The sequence below is a fragment of the Saccopteryx bilineata genome, chromosome 4 (genome assembly GCF_036850765.1).
Source record: "Saccopteryx bilineata isolate mSacBil1 chromosome 4, mSacBil1_pri_phased_curated, whole genome shotgun sequence".
In the NCBI taxonomy this organism is placed as follows: domain Eukaryota; kingdom Metazoa; phylum Chordata; class Mammalia; order Chiroptera; family Emballonuridae; genus Saccopteryx; species Saccopteryx bilineata.
In genome coordinates this window covers 294628448-294649945 of record NC_089493.1, presented here as the reverse complement: position 1 = coordinate 294649945, position 21498 = coordinate 294628448, and the positions used below count along the sequence as shown (strand labels likewise).

The 21498-nt window shown below is 58.3% G+C and overlaps 2 protein-coding genes across 7 annotated transcripts in view; one reads left to right on the top strand and one right to left on the bottom strand.

The window, feature by feature from the left end:
• Positions 1-13773, top strand: part of SLC5A11 (solute carrier family 5 member 11) — a 55114-nt gene extending 41341 nt beyond the window's left edge. For all 3 annotated transcript variants that reach the window (XM_066275816.1, XM_066275815.1, XM_066275817.1), the window contains 7 exons: positions 381-516; positions 7433-7540; positions 7867-8017; positions 10240-10408; positions 11310-11525; positions 12168-12336; positions 13468-13773. In XM_066275816.1, coding sequence (XP_066131913.1) covers positions 381-516; positions 7433-7540; positions 7867-8017; positions 10240-10408; positions 11310-11525; positions 12168-12336; positions 13468-13673 — 1155 coding nt within the window. In that variant the 3' untranslated portion in view covers positions 13674-13773. The remainder of the gene's footprint in view (positions 1-380; positions 517-7432; positions 7541-7866; positions 8018-10239; positions 10409-11309; positions 11526-12167; positions 12337-13467) is intronic.
• A 3124-nt stretch (positions 13774-16897) lies between these two features.
• ARHGAP17 (Rho GTPase activating protein 17) overlaps positions 16898-21498 on the bottom strand; it is a 95804-nt gene continuing 91203 nt past the window's right edge. For 2 of the 4 annotated variants that reach the window (XR_010731234.1, XR_010731235.1), the window contains 2 exons: positions 17392-20063; positions 16898-17349 (listed from right to left, as the gene is read on the bottom strand). Coding sequence is in view for 1 of the 4 variants with exons in the window: in XM_066275812.1 (XP_066131909.1) it covers positions 19933-20063 (131 nt within the window). In the remaining 3 variants the exon portion in view is untranslated. Of the gene's footprint in view, positions 17350-17380; positions 20064-21498 lie in introns of those variants that run through there. The other 2 variants (XM_066275812.1, XM_066275814.1) reach the window with 2 other exon arrangements.

Genomic DNA, 21498 nt, shown 5'->3' with positions numbered 1-21498 from the left:
TCCGGAGACAGTCCCACCTAGAGTTCTCACAGGCCACCTAGAGTTCTGTCTTAACCAATCACGGTGGCCAAAGAGGGAGACAGAGGAAGTCTATGGAGAACTCCTCGTCGGCTGGTCCGATCCCTGGAGAACTCCTCATCGGCCCGGTCCGATCCCAGCATGAAGGAGTCGGGGAAGGGGCTGGGTGGGGGGTCACAGCTACCCCGACCGGATGACGGACGGACCACAGGGCTTGAGAAGAGGGAAGGGCTGCTTCCTCCGAGACAGACAAGGGCAGACCAAGGGCAGAGTCCACGACGCCCGCGGACAGGCTCCGCAGACGCCGTCCGCCCGGGGAGAAAGCCAGGCCAGCTCCCCACCCCACCCTCTCTGTTTTCCAGGTGATTGTTCAGCGGAGCCTGGCTGCCAAAAACCTGTCCCACGCCAAAGGGGGCTCTCTGATGGCCGCGTACCTGAAGGTGCTGCCTCTCTTCATGATGGTGTTCCCCGGCATGATCAGCCGCGTCCTCTACCCGGGTGAGCGGGCCGTGGGGAGGGGGGGCCCTGGGTCTGTGCGTCCCGGACCCCGTGAAACCTTCGGGACTATCACCGACGGCTCTAAGGGAGCGTGACCGAGGTCCTTTCCTAGCGACACACCTGTGGCGTCTCCCAGGCGTCAGCTGACTCTGTGCCCTTTCCCGGCGCTGTGGGCGTGCTCTGTAGCTGTCCCAGGCCAGACGGAGTGGAGGCCCCTCCCGGGACTTGCCTCAACGGTATTTTTTTTTGAAGCCACAAACAAGGCTAACATCTGTGGTCTCAGACATCAGTTCCCTGACGTCTCATGCTGACAGTTCCTCACGCGTTAGTGCTTGAGCCTGGTGGTCTGGTCACTCTGGCCCAATAGAACCCATGTGGGGGCACCTTTCTTAACAAAAATCAGGGATATAAGAGTGTTTCGAGCATGTGTTTGCCTCAGTTTCCTTCCTTCCTTCCTTCCTTCCTTCCTTCCTTCCTTCCTTCCTTCCTTCCTTCCTTCCTTCCTCCCTCCCTCCCTCCCTCCCTCCCTCCCTCCCTCCCTCCCTTCCATGTGATAAACGGATGAGGTTTGCACTGAGGACTACACAGGACTGGGTTGTGGGGGTTGTTCTTGGGGCATATCGGACGTCAGGAAGTGGTGACCGCACAGGAGAGAGCTCCTCGCCTCCCAGCCCGGCGGGCTCCCTCTCGAATCCGCCGGGCGCAGTGAACTCTCAGGGGGATGGCAGGCAGAGAGCCCCCTGTCCTCCGTCTCATCCTACACGTGTCACACAGACGGAAAGAAAGGGTAGGTGCCACGATGAGGCGCTTGGTCCAGAAGTTTCGTCAGAATAATTCCGGACAGTGGGAGTTAGTAAGAGAGAGCCCCGGGCAGGGGAGCAGGGGGCTGGCTGGCTGCGGTGCTGGACTTGGGCTTGCGCTGTCCCGGCCCAGATGGGACCGAGAACCCGGAGAGTCACTGGTCCTATCTGCAGGGAAGGGGCATCAGGCTTGGAAGAAAGAGCCCAGGTGGGGATAAGAACTGGTTTCTGGGGTTGGTGGTGACTTGCAGGAAAAGATACCGCTATTGGGCAAGGCTGGGGATAGGAAGGAAGAACGTGGCTAAAACAGCCAACACTCACCGTTCTAAGGGCCAGCCCCCCCCCCCCCCACGCCGGGAGGAGTTTGACCGTAGAGTGCGGTGGTTCTGAATACAGATTCTGACCTGAACTCCCCGAGCCTGCATCTCTGCTCTGCCCTCTACTAGTGTGTGACTTCAAGTCACTTCATGACTCGTGGCCTCCACTTACTCATTTGTAGAATGGGGATAATAATACTTGTTGAGGCTTAAAGCAGTTCCTGGCAGCCTGACCAGGCGGTGGCACAGTAGATAGAGCATCGGACTGGGATGCGGAGGACCCAGGTTCAAGACCCTGAGGTCGCCAGCTTGAGCGCGGGCTCATCAGGTGTGAGCAAAGCTCACCAGCTTGGACCCAAGGTCGCTGGCTTGAGCAAAGGGTTACTCGGTCTGCTGAAGGCTCGCAGTCAAGGCACATATGAGAAAGCAATCAATGAACAACTAAGGTGTTGCTATAAAAAAACTGATGATTGATGCTTCTCATCTCTCTCTGTTCCTGTCTGTCCCTATCTAACCCTCTCTCTGACTCTCTCTCTGTCTCTGAAAGAAAAAAAAAAAGAAAAAAAAGGAGTTCCTGGCAGGTGGGAAGCACTATCTGTGCAAGAGCCTGCTGTCATCATTGTATACTTGTATTCATTCTCTCCTCTATTCCTCCAGACGACCTCAAGAGGTGAGCGCTGCTCCTGTTACTTTCATTTACAGATGAGGAAACTGAAGCTCAGGAAAATGAATTCACTCCCTTGTTTATTTGTCCATGTGCTCAACAACTATTCTGAGAGCCAGTTTAGACAGCCTCATTCCAGAAGACCCTGGGGACCCATACGAGAAAACATGCAGTACCTACTGCTATGGGTTTACAGGCTCGTGGGACAGACAGAGGACAATAACTAACTAAATAAATGAGATAGGGTCCTGGCCGGGTGGCTCAGTAGTAGAGTTTCAGCCTGGTATGTGGATGTCCCAGGTTCGATTCCTGGTCAGGGCACACAGGAAAAGTGCCCATCTGCTTCTCCACCCCTCCTCCTCCCCCTTCTCTCTTTCTCTCTTCCTTCTGCAGCCATGGCTCAATTGGCTTGAGTGCTTTGGCCCCCCCAGGGCTGAAGATGGCTCCATGGTCTTCCCCTCAGGTGCTGAAAATAGCTCAGTTGCCAAGCAGTGGAACAGTAGCCCCAGATGGGCAGAGCATTGCCCCAAAGGGCGCTTGCCCAGTGGATCCCAGCCAGTCGGGGCACATGCAGGAGTCTGTCTCTCTGCCTCTCCTGCTCTCATTTAATTAAAAAAATATTTTTTTAATTAAATGAGATAGTCACTGATTATGCTAAGTAAGTGCTCAGGACAATTCGCAGGGAGCTGTCACAGGGGATGCTGGGCAGGGACCCCTTCTGAAAGGGGCCACAGTTGATCCACATGAATGGTTTGAAGATATATTTTAGTGCGAAGCCAACCAGTTCCTGAGGGACTGGATGTGTGTGTGGGGAGAGGGGTCAGGAAAGTAAGAGGACTGTGTACCACTCCTGGGTTAAGTGATTGGGCTGGGATGGATGGGACATGTCTTCCCGCCAGGTGATCCAGATGCACCGCCTCCGAAAATGTCCTGTAAGTCATGCTGCTGTCTCTCTCAGGAAGTCACACTTTACGCTGTGGACCAATACGCTTAACAGTCCGCCAATAAGCCATGTGTCATTCTCAAATGAAATGTGAGGTCATGCTCCACCCTTCTCAGGCCTCTGTGACATGACAGATGACTCCAGCACTCATGAAAAAGGACCATGAACTATGTGTCAGAACACTCCAGCACCTGGTACGAGCAAAAAGTGCAAAAGGGTTTAGAAGAGTGACGTGGAGCGCAGGGAGGGAGTGGGCACCGTGCACTGAGGAGGCCCGGACCGTCCCCAGGGGTGGCCCTCCGCAGGGACCGAGGACACACGCAGGTTCCCAGGCCTCAGAGCACTCCTGAAGCCGAATCTCTCAGGCTGGGGTGCAGCCATCTGTGTAACAGGCCCACCAGAAAGCTGAGATGCCCTGGCCGAACCTGCCAGGCTCGGGGCAAAGCCCCCAGACCTTCCGTTCCCACTTCCCCACGTCGTGGCTCCACCGGCTCCCCACTGAGTCTTCAACTGGGTCCGGAACTGCCCAAAAGGACGCTCCAGTTCCCGAGCGCGCCCGAGCCGGGATCACGCCCTCTTCCACTCGGTCCACCTGACTGAAATGGCACACACTTCTAAAGATGCTCTTGTCGAAGTTAGAGAGAAGCAAAATGGGCCCTGGCCGGTTGGCTCAGTGGTAGAGCATTGGCCCGGCGTGTGGAAGTCCCGGGTTCGATTCCCGGTCAGGGCACACAGGAGAAGCGCCCATCTGCTTCTCCACCCTCCCCCTCTCCTTCCTATCTGTCTCTCTCTTCCCCTCCCACAGCCAAGGCTCCGTTGGAGCAAAGTTGGCCGGGGTGCTGAGGATGGCTCCATGGCCTCTGCCTCAGGTGCTAGAATGGCTCTGGTTGCAACAGAGCGACGCCCCAGATGGGCAGAGCATCGCCCCCTGGTGGGCATGCCGGGTGGATCCCGGTTGGGCGCATGCGGGAGTCTCCCTGCCTCCCCGCTTCTAACTTCAGAAAAATACAAAAAAAAAAAAAAAAAAAAAAAAAAAGAGAGAGAGAAGCAAAATGATCCTCAGGATGATAAAACAAAAGTCTAACGATGGACCGTATTTTACAAAGCCACCCGAGTTTTGGAATAAACCAAAGATTTGAGAACTCTCTATGGTACTTACTGGCTGTATGATTGGAGGAGCCATTTAACCTCTCTGTGCCTCCGCTGACCTGTCTTGAAAAGGAGAATGGTATCTTCCCCAAGAAGTTGTGAAGGTTCCATGAGAAGGCACAGGCACTGCGTTCACCTGCCGCCGTGAACCGCAGGACCTTCCGCGGATGCTGGCGTGTGGGAGAAGGAGGTTTTGTGCTATGCTTGCACTTGACTCTGCTAGAAGCATCTGACCTCTCAGGCATCAGAGGACCTGACAAGGGACCCTTGTCCGTCTAGGGAATGGTTGATGAATTAAGCCAGGACAGATGAGCACATGTTACTGAGTGATGTTGGCTTCGTTTCATAACTTAGCCGAGCCAACAAGTGTCCCTCTGATGACCATATTCTTTAGACCGAATCGTTTTCTGCCTCAGGCAGCCTTTAAAAACTGTTTTTATCTGTTGTGTCTTTCATGGTCAGAGGTTGCATTCCTAGAAGGTTAAACAAAAACTTGGTAGTTAATGATACCACAGGGAGGGACCCTTGCTGCTTCTGGGCGTGCTCAGAAGAGAGGCGCTTTGTGGGACGAGAGGCACAGCATTCTGCATCTGAATGTCAACATGACCTTGACCCCGTCTGGGAGGTTTCCTACCACGTTCCGGCCACGCGAGGGTCACCATCTTCTATTTCCTGAACTTTCTCGGAAGAAGTCTTAAAAAGCCAAGAACTTTGACCTCTTGAAAGCGTTCTCCTCAACAAGATGGCTTCTTCTCATCAAATGTCATTGTTGGCCTGCAGTTTTTAATTTTGTCTAAGGCTGAGCCAGAGTCCTAGGGGGGGGATCTACTTTTATTCTCTAGCAGTCGCTATCAGCGTCATCAACTGTGACGTCAGCACCCACCCCCCTCTCCCGCCGACGGATGTTAGGGGACGGAGGGGCCCAGCCTTGAACAGCCGTAAACAGAGAGTGCAGGAATTTTACAAAGCCAGCTGGCCCTGGGACTTCCCAGTGGATGAAGGGGCTGGGGACACTCTCCATTTCTTGGGTCTCACGCTCCATTAAACAAGAAAACGAAGCTGCTCTATCGGAATGTTAAATTGCGGTGTATTGTACTTCAAATGTCCGCCGTTATTACATTGACAGGTTTAACACAGGTAAAAATATGGAGACTTCACGAACATCACCCGGAGAAGCTGTAACACATCGGCAGGCGAGGCCGCGTGTGCACTGGAGGCCACACCCGCGCGGTGCTCGTGCTGTGTGCGGACCAGGGAGCAGGTGGGCGTGAGCAGGGAAGGACTCACACCCTGCCCTGAAAGGAAGGCGTTCCCATGTGCCATGGAAGGTGGCCGGAAGGACAGTGTCCCCGGCCAGAATGAGAGAGAAGGACTGCAGGCCTCGGGTTGAGGGGAGGGAGGAGCTATTGATGGAGTTGCCCCACCTGGAGAATGAGACGGAGGTGGGAGCAAGGGTCCGGTCCGGCTGGCCTGGCCAAGCGGTGTCGGGGTGGGCGCTGAGCTGGTGGGGAGGGGCATCCCTTAGCTCAGATAGGAGCAGCTGAGGAAGACAGAAGGTGACAGAAGGTGCCTTCAGACACAGCTGCCAAGCCGTGCAGGCAGCACAGAGCGTTCTGAAGGTCAGGGTGGCCAGGATGAGGACCTGGACCGGTTAATAGCCAGGCCCGTGGAGATGGAGAAGCATCGCTCTCTTGGCCGCCGTCCTCTGACAGATCAGACTGGGAGTTGGGGGACTGTGTCTACGTTATGCCCCGGGCACGGCCTTGCTGGGCGATTCCTCTCAGGTCCCTCTCCCCTCGGAGAATCTGCCGTCATCTGTGAAATGGTACGGCTAACCCCTGTCTTCCTCAGGTGGTTCTGATGGCAACAGCAGTAGTCATGGGAGAGCCAGCCTCTCCCCCCAAATTCCTGAGCATTGCCTGTGCCACACGCTACTGTGACCGTCTCCTCTCTGTCTTCCCAAAAAGAGGCCTCTGCTTGTGCGCCTGGAATGTGTTCATCATTCTAGCAGGAAGAGATGTGGCCCTGGCCAGCTGGCTCAGCGGTAGAGTGTCGACCTGGTGTGTGGATGTCCTGGGTCTGAGTCCTGGTCAGGGCACATAGGAGAAGTGACCATCTACTTCTCCACCCCTCCCACTTCTTTCTCTCTCTCTCTCTCTTCTCCTCCCACAGTCATGGCTCTATTGGTTCAACTGCATCAGCCTTGGGCACTGAGAATGGCTCCATGAAGCCTCCACCTCAGGCACTAAAAATAGCTCAGTTGTGAGCATGGACCCCAGACGGGCAGAGCATCGGCCCCAGACGGGGGTTGCTGAGTGGATTCCGGTCGGGGCACGTGTGGGAGTCTATCTCCTCTTCTCTCACTTGAAAAAGAAAGGGGAGAAAAAAAGTAACAGGTAGAGACGCAGAACGAGGGTACCAGGAAGGCCACAGGGATTTGCCTGAGGAGACAGGTCGCTGCTCAGGAAAGACGAGCCCTGATAACGACAGGAAGGGGGACACGTCAGGAGGGGCTCGCTGGCTTTCTGTGAGTCCGACACGAGGAACAGCGGCTGAACTGCAGGAGCTAGGGAGAAGATGACAAGGACGGAGGAACTCAGAACGTATCTGCCAGGTGTCACACGGCGGCATTAGGCAAAGATGTGCACTGTTCCTGTCCCTTTGGGGGGTCAGGGGATGGAGCCTGAGGGAGGATGCTGTGCTCCCTCTGGCCACTAGGTGTCGCAGCCGTACGTGAGCCCCGGGAACAAGGGCAGGCGTGTCTGCAGCACCTCCCAGCCCTCTGCGACCCGCGTGCCTGGCGGGTGGGATCTTAGCCCACCCTCCCTACAAGCTTACGTTATCGTCCACATTTTGCAGGAAGGTTAGGTACGAGGGCCGTGGCTGGTCAAGTCTAGGTCCCTGTTTATGTTATCGAGCCGTAAACTTCTGTACATGAATCCTGTCACCTGGTGCTGGCCGGGCCCAGGCCACGTTTCGGCAAGACCTGGGGCCTCGAGGACCCTTCCGCTGACCTCGGGGCCTTGTCTTGTCCCCTCCGCAGATCAGGTGGCCTGTGCGGACCCGGAGATCTGCCGGAAGGTCTGTGGCAACCCCTCCGGCTGCTCTGACATCGCATATCCCAAACTGGTGCTGGAGCTGCTGCCCACGGGTAACGTCCCCTCAGCCTCTGCAGTGCCCGGAAGGAGGACATTGGCTGGACTCTAATCAGAGGGAGGGACAAGGTGGTGGGAGCTGGGCCGGGGTACTGAGCCCCAAGCCCGGGCCTCCCCCCCCCCCAGTGAAGCCCAGCCTGGCTGTGCGGGGGGGGGGGGGGGGGCTCTGCCCAATGCACCCCACTGGGTCCCTCCTCGGGGCTCCCAGCCCAAGTCCGGCTGCTCAGAGTGGACCTCCTGGGGTCACGGGGTCATGAGTCACGGCAGTGGCCATGGGCGGGAAGAGCCCGAGGCTCACAGGACCGCCGGCCTCTGCCCCCAGGGCTCCGCGGGCTCATGATCGCAGTGATGGTGGCCGCCCTCATGTCCTCCCTGACGTCCATCTTTAACAGTGCCAGCACCATCTTCACCATTGACCTCTGGACTCACATGCGGCCCCGGGCCTCAGAGAAGGAGCTTATGATTGTGGGCAGGTGCGGTCAGCTCAGGTGGGGCTGGACTAGGGAGGGAAATGTGTGGGTGGGGGTGGGAGGGCAGGGAGGAGAGCCCGGAGCACACCCACAGACGGAGTCCAGCCTGCCCACCACTTCCCCAGGCTCAGCCTCCCCTGGGCTCAGCCTCCCCTGGGGGCAAAAGTGAGGCACACAACAGGAACCCCGAGTGCCAGCCATTCACTCATTGGGAAGTGGTTCGATGAGCACCTACTATGTGCCGGATGCCGGACACAAAGCAATGAAAAGATATGACTCAGCTCTGTACTCACGGAGCTGGAGGAGACAGTTAAATAACCAGGCAACAAGAACCCCAATGACGCTGGAACTGTGGAGGCAGGAGACCTAGGGTTTGGGATGGGGGGGGTCCCCAACCTTGACTAGGACTTCCGGGTTGAACAGGAGTTAGATAGGAGGGAGAAGGCTGTCCCGGATTTCTTCTTTGGAGGGGGAGACAAGGTTTCTCTACCAAGACTTTTCTGCAAGTCCCGAAAATGGGAGTGACACAAATGAGTGGCCTGTCAATTGTATGTAAATATATGTAGATAAGCCCCTCGGGGCCCTGTCCCTTAGGACGGCGCACCCTGAGGGCTGGTCCTCGTTCTTGGGTGTGACGCCCAGAGCATAGCAATAAAAGGAAAAATGATCATACGTTGTTAAGAAAATGAGGAGACCAGCTACAGATGGGGAGAAAATACTTGCAAGGCGTCTAGCTGATAAGGACTTGTCATGTCAGGGAGCCTTACAAAACAGAACTAGGAAGCTATAGTGACACAGCGCAGACCACTAGAAGGACCGTAGTACAAAAGGCAGCCGAGGGGGGGGGACATGGGCACCCCCGTGCACGGCAGGTCAGGAGCACCACGGTTCAGCTGTTCAGGGCAGCTTGGCGGTTTCTGAAACAGCGAGACATAAACTGACCGTACAACCCACCTCCTGTGCCCGGCCATGGAAGCGTGTCTGCACAAACACTTGGACACAGATGTTCACGGCAGCATTTTTTACAACAGCCGAAACGTAGGAACCATATTAATGTCCCTGCACGGGTGAACGCTAAGCGAGGTCATGGGCTGGCATGTCCACTTAACAGAATACTTGTCAATTAAAAAAAAAAGAGGAATGAAATACTGAGACATGGAACCTCACTGATGTGCTAAGTCAGGGGTCCCCAAACTACGGCCCGCGGGCCGCATGCGGCCCCCTGAGGCCATTTATCCGGCCCCTGCCACACTTCTGGAAGGGGCACCTCTTTCATTGGTGGTCAGTGAGAGGAGCATAGTTCCCATTGAAATACTGGTCAGTTTGTTGATTTAAATTTAGTTGTTATTTTAAATATTGTATTTGTTCCCGTTTTGTTTTTTTACTTTAAAATAAGATATGTGCAGTGTGCATAGGGATTTGTTCATAGTTTTTTTTCGAGTCCGGCCCTCCAACGGTCTGAGGGACAGTGAACTGGCCCCCTGTGTAAAAAGTTTGGGGACCCCTGTGCTAAGTCAAGGAGTCCAACGACTGCAGGGCACCGATGGCATGACCCCGTTTGTGTTGAAATGTCCGGTGGGGGCAGCCTAGAGACAGAGCAGAGAAGTGCTTGTTGAGGGTTAGGAACAAGAATACCTTGTTGGCCCTGGCCAGTTGGCTCAGCGGTAGAGCGTCAGCCTGGTGTGTGGAAGTCCCGAGTTCGATTCCCGGCCGGGGCACACAGGAGAGGCGCCCATCTGCTTCTCCACCCTTCCCCCTCTCCCTCCTCTCTGTCTCTCTCTTCTCCTCCCGCAGCCAAGGCTCCACTTGGAGCAAAGTTGGCCCGGGCGCTGGGGATGGCTCCATGGCCTCTGCCTCAGGTGCTAGAGTGGCTCCGGTTGCAACGGAGCGACGCCCCAGATGGGCAGAACATTGCCCCATGGTGGGCGTGCCGGGTGGATCCCGGTCGGGTGCATGCGGGAGTCTGTCTGACTGCCTCCCTGCTTCTAACTTTGGAAAAATACAAAAAAGAAAAAGAAAAGGATATCTTGTCCCAGCCAGGCGGGACATTTCCAGAGGAACGGGTGCTCTAAAGCTCGAAAACTTGGTTGCGGTGACAGTGGCCCGAACTCTCGAGAGACTCAGCGGGAGTTCTGGGACTGTCACCCTCTCTGCGGAGCTGTCGACCGCAGGGAGAGGGTGCTCAGGGAGACGGCGCTGACGCTGGTGTCTCCGCCCGGCGGCAGGGTGTTCGTGCTGCTCCTGGTCCTGGTCTCCATCCTCTGGATCCCCATCATCCAGGCCAGCCAGGGCGGGCAGCTCTTCATCTACATCCAGTCCATCAGCTCCTACCTGCAGCCGCCCGTGGCCGTGGTCTTCATCTTGGGCTGTTTCTGGGAGCGGAGCAACGAAAAGGTAGTTGTGGACCAACCCTGCTGTGTGGGAACCCCCTACCCCGACCCCCACTCCCCGTGCAGCCCCGGGGCTGCAGGGAGGACCCTGAGGGTGTCCTGGCTCGGGTGGGTGTCGTTGAGGAGGAGGAGGAGTTATGTGGAGGGAGCCACAGCAGGAGGATGTCACCTGGCCTTTGAGCAGAAGCCACAGTGGTTCTATCCAGCCCCCTCCCCGCCACGTGACCGTGGGGGGTTCTCCATTGATGATGCACTTTCTCGTGAACAGGGAAGCTGAGTTAACAAGGAAGGTGTAACTTACAGGGAATGGATTAATTATATGTGAAAAGATAGCTACGTAGCTCCAGCCTTCTGCGAGTCGCCGACCCCTGCCTGCGGTGACAGTCGCTAGGAAGACACGCTTTTTTTTTTTTTTTTGTATTTTTCTGAAGCTGGAAACGGGGAGGCAGTCAGACTCCCGCATGTGCCCGACCGGGATCCACCCGGCACGCCCACCAGGGGGCGATGCTCTGCCCATCCAGGGCGTCGCTGTCATGACCAGAGCCACTCTAGCGCCTGGGGCAGAGGCCAAGGAGCCATCTTCAGCGCCCGGGCCATCTTTTGCTCCAATGGAGCCTCGGCTGCGGGAGGGGAAGAGAGAGACAGAGAGGAAGGAGAGGGGGAGGGGTGGAGAAGCAGATGGGTGCCTCTCCTGTGTGCCCTGGCCGGGAATCAAACCCGGGTCCCTCGCACGGCAGGCCGACGCTCTACCACTGAGCAAACCAGCCAGGGCTGGAAGACACGCTCTTGAGATGGCTTGCTGAGGTTTCCGGAGGCCGGAGCCCGGAGGCCGGAGCCAGCCGCCCGCCCCCCCCCCCACTCCGCTGCCCTGCCTGTGACTAAGACGCCCTTGCTCTGATTTGTAGGGTGCCTTCTCGGGGCTGATCTTGGGCCTTCTCCTAGGCTTGATCCGGCTGGTGCTGGACTTCGTCTTCACGCAGCCGCAGTGTGACCAGCCCGACGAGCGCCCCAGCGTGGTGAGGGACGTCCACTACCTCTACTTCTCCATGATCCTGTCCGCGGTCACCCTGGTCACCATGGGCACCGTGAGCTGGCTCACAGAGCCCCCCTCCAAGGACATGGTACGTGTGGGTGTGATGCAGACCCTTCTCAGCAGAGGACAGGAAGGGAGGGACCCACAGTGGCTCCAGCAGAGAGGGTGGACCCCTCCCCCCCCCGCAGCAGGGGACGGGGCTGGAGCTTGGTCTCAGGCTCGGAACAGACCCTCGGAATCCACGTCCCATGCTGCGTCTTGGCTCAGGCTCCACGTGGGCGGGGGCTTTTCGGGGTTCACCCTCTCTTATTCTCGTTGAGCAAAAGCGTACACATGTCCTCCCAGCACCTCCGGCCAAGTGTCTGATTCTCGTTGATGGGGTCAGCTCAAGACACACGTTCTCTTGTAAACCAGTGAGGTCCCCGTGGCCTGAGAATTGGTTGAGCGGAGTGGCTGACCGCTGGGTCCCACAGTACCCCAGGGCTGGGATTAAGTTCTGGGGACAAGCAGGAAGGAGGGTCAGACCCACCGTGAGAGCTGGGGATGTTAACAAGGGGGCGGGTGAGCGCGGGAAGCGTCCGCGGGGTCTGCAGAGTGCAGGGCGCGGAAGCTTGGAGGAGCGTGCACAGAGGCAAGCCCAGGCAGCGCAGACGTGGAGGCCAAGCCTGGGGCCGGGCGGGCGTGGGGAAGGGGACGGCTGCCGAGCTCACACGCCGTCTCTGCTCCCTAGGTCAGCCGCCTGACCTGGTTCACGCGCCATGACCCCGTGGTCCACAAGGAACAGGGGCCCCCAGCAACGCCCCCGCCTGCGACCCTCTCTCAGAACGGGACGGCCGAGGCCGGCAGCACCAACATCCAGCTGGAGACAGGTCAAGAAAACGCATCCAAAGCGCAGAGCCGTGAGTTGCCCCTGTCGCTGCCGTGGGCGGCTGGAGAAGCACCGTGTCTGTAAGGGGAGCTGCTCTATCAGGTCACAAGTCAGGGGCAGATGTGGGACCTTGGCAGCCCCTGGCTCCTCCCGGGGTCTGGCTCCTCCCTGCCTTCCCGCCACACGGAAGCGGGTTCTTTAGTAACTTCCAACGGACGCCTCAGGTGGGCAATGGAGCCCACACTTGTTGAGGTGACGCGTAAAATTCCATTTTCATCTTCTCTTGAAAAAATGGGAAGATGGGTAATGCCGGGTCCATGTTTGCCCGTGAACCGTGTTTGGAGCTGTGCCCTCGGTGAGCTGAGGCCCTCACCAGACCCTACCGTCTCCACGACCTGAGGCGGTGGCTGTGATCGGCTCTGAACCCATGTCAGCCTGAAGTAGGGCCACAAGGCCATGTGTTTCAAGAAAAATGAGAGAGAACCCTGGCCAGTTAGCTCAGTGGATAGTGTTGGCCCGTCATACGGATGTCCTGGGTTCGATTCCTGGTCTGGACACACCCAAGAAGCGACTATCTGCTTCTCTTCCTCTCCCCCTCCTCCATCTCTCTCTCTCTCTAACCCCTCTTAGCCGGTGGCTCTATTGGTTCAAGCATCAGCCCCAGGCACTGAGAATAGCTTGGCTGGTCTGATCATTGGCCTTAAGGGCTGAGCATAGCTTGGTTGATTCGAGCATCGATCGGCCAGACAGGAGTTGCTGGGTGGATCCCGGTCAGGGGCACATGCAGGAGTCTATCTCCACTCCTCTCACTTAAAAAGAGAAAAAGAAAAAAGAAAACTTAGAGAATATTTCTTGGTGGGGGTAAGGAATATTTTGACACGTTGAATAGGTAAAGTGGTCCCCGGAGTTCTATACACACCGCTTGCCTGGTTCCACAGGGCAGGTCCCAGGGTTCCACTGGGACCTTAAAATGGTGAACAGTCTAAAAATACCAGTTTTCCAGAATTAAACAGTCTTCCAGAACTTAGGGAGCAATCAACATCTCCCAGAAAAGGTACAGAAGGTATTTATCACGGTGCATGAACCACACCAGGGCAGTCCCCCCCTTTCTCCTCCGGCAGACCCGGCCCATCCTCAGGACCTTCATTTGGGTTCCTTCCAGGTGATGAGACCCCAGAGCAGTCCCGAGCGCTGAGAGCCGTCCTGTGGCTCTGTGGGCTGGATGGGAAGGACCAGGCGGAGCCCGTGAGCAGGGCCGACCCTGTGATCGGGACCTTGGAGGAGAGCCCCGCGGTGAAAGCCCTTCTCGACCTCAACCTCATCTTCTGCGTCAGCTGTGCCGTCTTCCTCTGGGGCTACTTTGCCTAGTGTGGGGTGAACCCCCGGGTCCCGGCTCTCCTTTTGTGTTCAATGCCTTGTTTTCTTCTTTTTTTAATGAAGGAAAAAGAAATAAAGCTCTGTTTGTTTACCACGGGGCCTCCGCGGTGTCGAGGGGCCGTTTTCAACGCTGCCTTTATTTAGCTCCTTGTTTCTACAAAGGGAAAGAGGGTCTGAAGCTGGACACCGGAGAGAAGCCCAAAGGCTTCCTCATCTCCAACAGCGACGGCCGTGCTCGGAGGGGCAGGCGGGCACAGAGCCCCCAGACCGCCCAGCCGGGCGGCAGCCGCCCCTCCTGGCCGGAGGGCTCGCACTGGAACGTTCCACAGCTCACCTGCGAGGTGCGAGGAGCGAGGAGCGGGTGGGACCTGTGCTCTCTCTGCTCCCTCCTGCCCTTGCAGGTGGGCGGTGGCGGGAGGTTCCCTCCCTGTGGTGTCTGGGGACCCACCGCACCTGAGCCTGCAGAGAGCCCTGTGGTCCCCGGCTATCCGGAAGGGGGAGGATGCTGCCTGCTCCGGGTGCTGATTAACACCTGCTCCAGCACCCACAGGGATGCTTCCCTAAAGCAACCGGCAGGAGGACAGAGAGCCCCACCACGAGTCCCGCCCGCCCCGCCGAGGGGCAGTGGGGCTTTCGGTCTGAGGAGCAGCCGCCCTAGCGTCTCTCCTCTGGGCACTCGTCGTGGGCGCAGCAAAGAGCGAGGGCGGGAACGCGGAGAGCCCCGAGCCCTCGGTCCAGTCCTGGGGAAAGGGGGTTGCGAGTGTGTTGACCGGGACCGCTCGACACTGAGGAACGGAGCAGACTCTCAGGGACCCCGGTTTCCAGGCTTCAAAGGCACACGGACAGCAAACCCTGAGGCTGGGAGCCCCGAGCTTGGCTCTCAGTGGTACCTTCAGCGCCTCCTCGGTGCCCTGAGCACCTGGACCAGCCTGGTCCGCAGGCTAGCGTGTCAGCCCGGGCCTTGCCCCAGTCGAAGGCCTGGCTTGCCCACACTAATGCAGACCAGCTGTGGGTTGGGCAGAGGCACAGCCCTCAGCCCTCCCAGGAAAGGGCGCACGTGGGGAGCTGCTCACGAACATGGATCCTGTCCAGACCCCTCTCGCTGGTGTCCGGGCCAAGAGCACTCCCAAGGAGGCCGAGTGTCCCTGTCCAAGGGCCAAAGGAGGCGCGTGCGAGGCCCAGGTTCCCCACACTGCCCCTCAGCCAGGCCCCGGTGGCTACTCTGGACTGTCCGAGACCTCCGCTGCCCCTGGTTGGGGTCAGAAGGGCGTTTCCGGGGGAGCTGCCACCATGCACGCTCAGGCTGCTGCCACCTCGCCCTGGATCCCGGCCGGCCACCTCCTGACCGGCCTGGCTGCCTCCCGTCCTGTCCACTCCACAGCCACAGGCAGAGAGCGGATCTGACCCCACCGCTGCTCAGACTCTCAGACTCCGACTCCTTCAGCGACTTTCCCAACTCCAGGGTGAAGTCCAAATTCTTTGGTGGGAATTTCAGGAGCCCTGAAGGCCATGGCCTCCCTCCCTCCCTCCCTCCCTTTCTTTCTTTCTTTCTTTTTGTATTTTTCTGAAGTTGGAAATGGGGAGGCAGTCTGACAGACTCCCGCATGTGCCCGACCGGGATCCACCTGGCACGCCCACCAGGGAACACCCACTATTTCTGCGCTGAGTTATTTCTGCGAGTTCTGGCCAGTCATCACCCGGCTCCTGGCCTGCACGTGCTTAGAACCATGCAGCTTCCAAGCCCCATTCAGCCACCGTGGTCGCTGAAGTGCCCCCCGGTCAGCACTCACCTTGGGGCCCCCTCCTGAGTCAACTCAGATCACTCTCTGCTTGCAGGCTAAGGTCAGACCTTATGCCTTCTCAGCCTTCTCACCTCGGGGCCTAACACAGTGGCTGGTGCACAACAGTGGGCCCCATAAGCAGTTACAAAGCTCCACTAAGTAGGATTTTGCCTCTGCTCTTATCCTCTGCCTAAACTATCCCTCCATCTTCTGGCTGACTTCGAGTCTCTGTTTAAATAAACATCACCTCCTCCAGGAAGCCTCCCTGATCACCCAACTCTCTCATGACATGTGCCTTCAAAGCCGGTATCCCACTTAATTGATTACCTAACTGTCCTCCCAGCTGGACCATAAGTTATCAAGGGCATGACGTCCCTCAAGCTGATGCCAACAGCACTGCCTGGCGAACAGGTGACCTTACAGGACAACTGTCACCCAGCTCCGCATCGCCTATCCACCAGCCACAGCCACGCCCCCGCTGTGGCTGCCCACCCAGCCCAGACACCTACGGCCAACCAACACCCACTATTTCTTTCTTTTTTTGTATTTTTCTGAAGTTGGAAACGGGGAGGCAGTCTGACAGACTCCCGCATGCGCCCGACCGGGATCCACCCGGCACGCCCACCAGGGAACACCCACTATTTCTGCGCTGAGTTATTTCTGCGAGTTCTGGCCAGTCATCACCTGGCTCCTGGCCTGCACGTGCTTGAAACCGCGCAGCTTCCAAGCCCCACTCAGCCACCGTGGTCGCTGAAGCGCCCCCTGGTCAGCACTCACCTTGGGGCAGGGCCCTCCATCAACCGCCCATGCTTGCTGGCTCTGCCCCTCACGGTGTGTGACCTTCGATCAGGTTGGCGTGAGCCCTTCTCTCCGGGACTCCTGCCTCTTGTCTGGCCCCTCCGGTCCCTCTTCTGTACTGTGGTCACAGGACTGAAAATAAATCCTCTCCCCTGGTCCCTCATAGCCCCCACTGCCCTGGGCAACTTCCAACACGGGGTGTGAGACCCTTCCGGCTCCCGCCTCCCACGCTGCCTCTGACTGCCAGGCTGCCCTTCCAGGAGGTGCTCACCCCCCAGGCTGCCCCGCTGCCTCTGCCCGCCCCCCAGGCTGCCCCGCTGCCTCTGCCCGCCCCCCCACGCTGCCTCTGCCCGCCCCCCAGGCTGCCCCGCTGCTCCCCTGAGTTCTTTGGCCCCCACTGCTGCCCCCGCTTCCTGGTGCCTGTGTGCTAACCCCCAGGGCGCTGAGGCCCGGCTTGTGTGTGGTCCAGGTTGGCTCCTTGGGGTCTAGGCCCGCGCAGGGAAGTCAGTCCTCAGTAACCACCCGGAGGACACACGGTGGTTATTCGGAAGACCTGCCTTCCATTCTGAGTCCCTGTGAGAGGACAGAAGTGCCGTTCCCACCATGAAGTAAACGGCATGCAAATGTTTTGGGTCATTCAAATGTAATTTATTGATGTACATAAACACTGAGCTCATACACAAGTGGAGAGAGTGAAGACAGAGCCCGAGGGATTTGCACTTCCCTACAAACATATTTGGTGAGACAGGCCCCCACAGGTGTCTGTGCAATGTTCTGATGAGTGTGATAGATAGACCTTAAGATACACTCAGTGATCTCCACTTCCAGTGTTTGTGCTTTGTGTAGTCCCCTCCCCAGACTAACCCGATGACTGGCTTCTAACCAATAATTTTGTGGGTTTTTTTGTGACATAGACAGAGGGACATTTAGGGACAGACAGGAAGGGAGAGAGATGAGAAGCATCAATTCTTCTGTGCGGCTCCTTAGTTGTTCATTGATTGCTTTCTCATATGTGCCTTGACCGGGGGGCTACAGCAGACTGAGTGACCCCTTGCTCAAGCCAGTCACTTTGGGCTCAAGCCAGCGACCTTGGACTTCAAGCCAGTGACCTTTGGGTTCAAGCCAGCGACCATGGAGTCATGTCTATGATCCCATGCTCAAGCCAGATGAGCCCGCACTCAAGCCGCCGACCTCGGGGTTTTGAACCTGGGTCCTCTGAGTCCCAGTTTGACGCTCTATGCACTGCGCCGGCGCCTGGTCAGGCACCAGTAGAATTCTTTGGCAAAGCAGATGGAACATCAGTCCGTAGCTAATGACTACATCACGTCACGTAAGCCTGTCTTGCTAGCAGACTCGAGAGACGGTCCTCGGCGGCTTGATGAAGTAGCCGCCACCCTGGGCAAGGCCACATTTCCAGGGACTGCAGGCCAGCCCCTAGGAGATACGAGCAGCCAGGACCCTCAGACCTTGTAACCCCACCACCACCACGAGGGCCTGAGTTTTGACAACTGGAAAGAGCTGTTAGGAGTGGATCCGTCCCCAGTCGAACCTGCAGATGGTAGCCCACCCCATAGCGAACCCTGACCTCAGTCTTGAGAGGGGCCATGCAGAGGACCCGGCTGACCTGGGCCTGGGCTCCTGACCCGCAGCAATGGGGAAATCATGAATGCGTGCTGTTTTAAAGCACCGAGTTTGTGGACATTTGTCGTGGAGCCACAGATGACCAGCACTGTGTGGTCTGTGAACAGCTGAGTGGATGTGAAGGTGGGGCCGGGTGGGGATGACTGTGGGAAGACAATAGTGCTAAGGGGACAGGGGACAGGGGACGGGATGGTGACAGTGACGTGACAACCCTCCAGCCGAGGTAGCCGTGCCTCTGCGGCGTCTGGGAGATGCTCCCACCACGATGTCTTTACAGCTCTGAAGGTGCTCCCAGCCCTCAGGCTGCAGCTCAGCCACCACGATGGACAGTAACCTGGACTCGGTCCTGACTCTCGACACGCACCAGCCAGTTATTTTTTTCTTTACCCTGGGGCTGCTGAGGTAGCGAGGCTGCAGTAAACAGGAAAGGAAAGCTGAATGACGTTTATGATAACGAGGCTTGTATTCCACAGTGGACGGTAACAAAGCACGTGCTACGTGGTGAGAGGGCCCCCCAGTCCCCAGGCACCGGGTCGCGCCTTCCTTGTGAGCGAGCTCGGGCACCGTGGGGAGGGCGTCTCCAGGTGCTGCCGGCGCTGGACCGTGGACAGTCAGGCTGCTTGGAGGAGGAGGGCCACACGGATGGGCAGTGTGGAGACTGCCTCCTCCACAGGGTCTGGGCCACAGCTGAGGGGGAGCAGCGGAAGCTCCCACATGGACGGCGTATGAGGAGGGACCCTGAGCCTGTAGCACATGTAAGATTCGGGGGACAGAGGGTCACAGCTACATCTTCTCCATGTAAGTGATGTAGCAGGTCCTCTGGGGCACGAGGAACCTTGAGTTAAGAGGAAAAGGAGATTGCCCTTTTCAAGCTCGACATGCTGAGTTAATGCATACAGGCAGGAGGTCCGGCTCTGCTAGGCACAGGCCACGAAGCGCCCAGCAAACAACTCCATCCTCGGGACGGCTCGGGGCACCGCGCTGGATGTGCGCCTGTCACACTCGGAGCAGACGGCCAGGCCCGGGACACGGGCGCGCTGCCCTCAGCACCGCTGTCCAGCCGGCCGACCTTCCGTTACTCCAGCTCCCGGCCAGCTCTTCCCAGACGACCCATCCCGGGAGAGAAGTGCTTCCGGCTGCCGGGAAGTGGGACTCCTGGAGAAGGGATGGCCCGTGGGCCGAGGAGCAGCCAGGAGAGCCCCGCCTCTCCCGGAGGACAAGACAGGGTGTCAGGACTGGCGAGAGAAGAGGGAGGGCCTCACCCACCAACATTCATGCGGGACAGCTAGCCGGCATGTCGCCACTGTGACCTTGTTCTCCATCCTCAGTGACACGCCCAGACGGCTGGCCACAGTTCTGTCTGGTTAAGCGAGCGCACGCGCGCGCACACACACACACACGCACACGCACAGTTTTTCCTCCAAGGACAATAAAGTTTTCGTATAAACCATAGAATATATTTAATTCATATTAAACATGAGCTAGAATAATGTTCGGTCCTTATCAAGTAACAATTACATTGTTTTTTTAAAAAAGAACAGTACATGTCTCTCCATCTCTGGCAACCCGACAAGGCAAGGGACATCCGGTTTGCTGAGGTGACGGAGCCAGCAGTCACCACTGGAGCTCGCGGTCGTGAGGGGCAGGAAGGCGCGGCCCGCGCTTCATACACGTGACCCCACAGCAAGAACGGGAGGGTCCCGGGCGGGGAGGAGGCGAGATGTGGGACAACTGTGTTCATAACGGAACGCGGTGTTTCCTGTCCACTCCGGACTGGACTGCCGGCGGTGCCGCAGCTCGGTGAGGACACGCGCTCCGTCCTTCCCACGTAGAGAGAGCCACCCTCTGCAGGCCACAGGTCATTCAGCTTCCGGCCGCAGCCCCGCTCTGGCCTGCCGCGAGGGGCCCGGTCCGGCAAGGCCAGGCCGTCTCTCCCTCCACGGAAGCTGCTCGCTGTCTGGCCTGTCGTCCACGGGCTCGCTCGCCAGGGTGGCGGGGTCACGGGCGGGTCACGGGCCGGGCGGCCTCCTTCATAGGGCCGTGCTCTCTGTGTCATTGTCCATGTCCAGCAGGACGCGGCCGGGCAGGGCTTTGCTCGCCGAGTCTGAGTGCAGTTCAGGGAGGACGCCACGAAGTGGTTCTGACACCCGAGGACTGGCGTCTGAACAAAAACACAGGACACATTACCAACGCGTGGTCGCGCCCAAGAGGCCACGGGGCGCCTGCAAGGGGAGAAGCCGAGGGTCTGAGCGGCAGCCCACGCGCACACGCGCCCTCATGAGGCCCCCAGCCCCACCCCCAGGACAGCATGCGGCAGGGAGCGCCCCGCCCGCCCCTGCGGGCCCCTCCCGGGAGCCTGTGGCCGTCCTGAGATGCAGCCCGCAATGCAATGACCGGCTGGGCTGCGGCAAAGGGGACCTCCTAGGAAGAGCTCCCTCCTGGGGATGGGGTACCAGGCTCCCACTGCTAACGCCAGCCCTCAGCCTCCACACCGCTGACATCCTGGGCCGCCGGCTGTGGGGCTGTGCTGTGCTGTGCACGCAGGGTACTCAGCCATGTCCCTGCCCTCCGCCCACTAGATGTCGGTGACACGCAGCCCTCTCTCCCCCATGGTGACAACCAAAAATGTCTCCAGATATTGCCCAATGTCCCCTGAGGACATATCAGCTACACTGTCCCCGAGGCGTGCTGCTCACGGCCACGCTCACAGGACACCTTAACCAATCACAGCCCTCCTGCTAGGGAGGCGATGTGTCTCCACTCATCCACACACAAACACTTCCTGAGCACCTGCTGTGGACCAGGCACAGTGCCACCTGCGAGGACACGGGGGAGCAGGCCAGACCCGGCTTTCGTGAAGCCCGTGGTAGAGCAGGGCCCTGACCCTGCAGAGGACCCGTTTCTCCCGCAGACGCAGGTTCTCACAGCGCACGAGCCTCCACGAGCCCCGTTAGATTCCGGGCTGGGGCAAGAGGGAAGGGGGTGCTCAGCTGTTCTGCAATCCCCCTTTGCTGGGCTAGAGAGGGGAGGGCATGCTGGGGGGCCCCCGCCACACCCGGGAGCTCTCAGGGTGCCTGCTGAGGAGTGGCGTTTCCCCGCGCCTGACCCCGCAGCCTCAGGGTCCCTCCAGCCCCGGCTGAGATGGCTTCACTCCCCGGTGTCCCACTTCTCGCACGGAGTCCTGGGTTGGCAGACCTGACCCTCAATTTTCTACTCACTGCAATTCAAGAGAAATTTCTAGGCAAGGTGTCAGAGAGGTCAGATGCTGACTGCCATTTCTGACAATATGGTCTGAGAATGACCGTAAAACCTCCACCACCCAAAGGTCGAGGCAGGGTGGTCTCGGGCACAGGACAGAGGAAGTCTCGCATCTGTCCTCAAGAGCAGAGCAGTTAACAGGGTAGGGAGCGTGTCTCCCTTGTCTGCCGTGCCTGGTGAGTAGCAGGCACTCGTGAATCTGGCGGCTGGCCCCTCGGACGATGAAGGAGCGATGGACAGAGGCACAGGTGAATGATGGAGAGGCGTCCGGCCATCCACCCACCGGCTCTCCCCGCAGCCTCAGCCAAGGAAGTGACCCTGTCCCCAAGACAGCACGG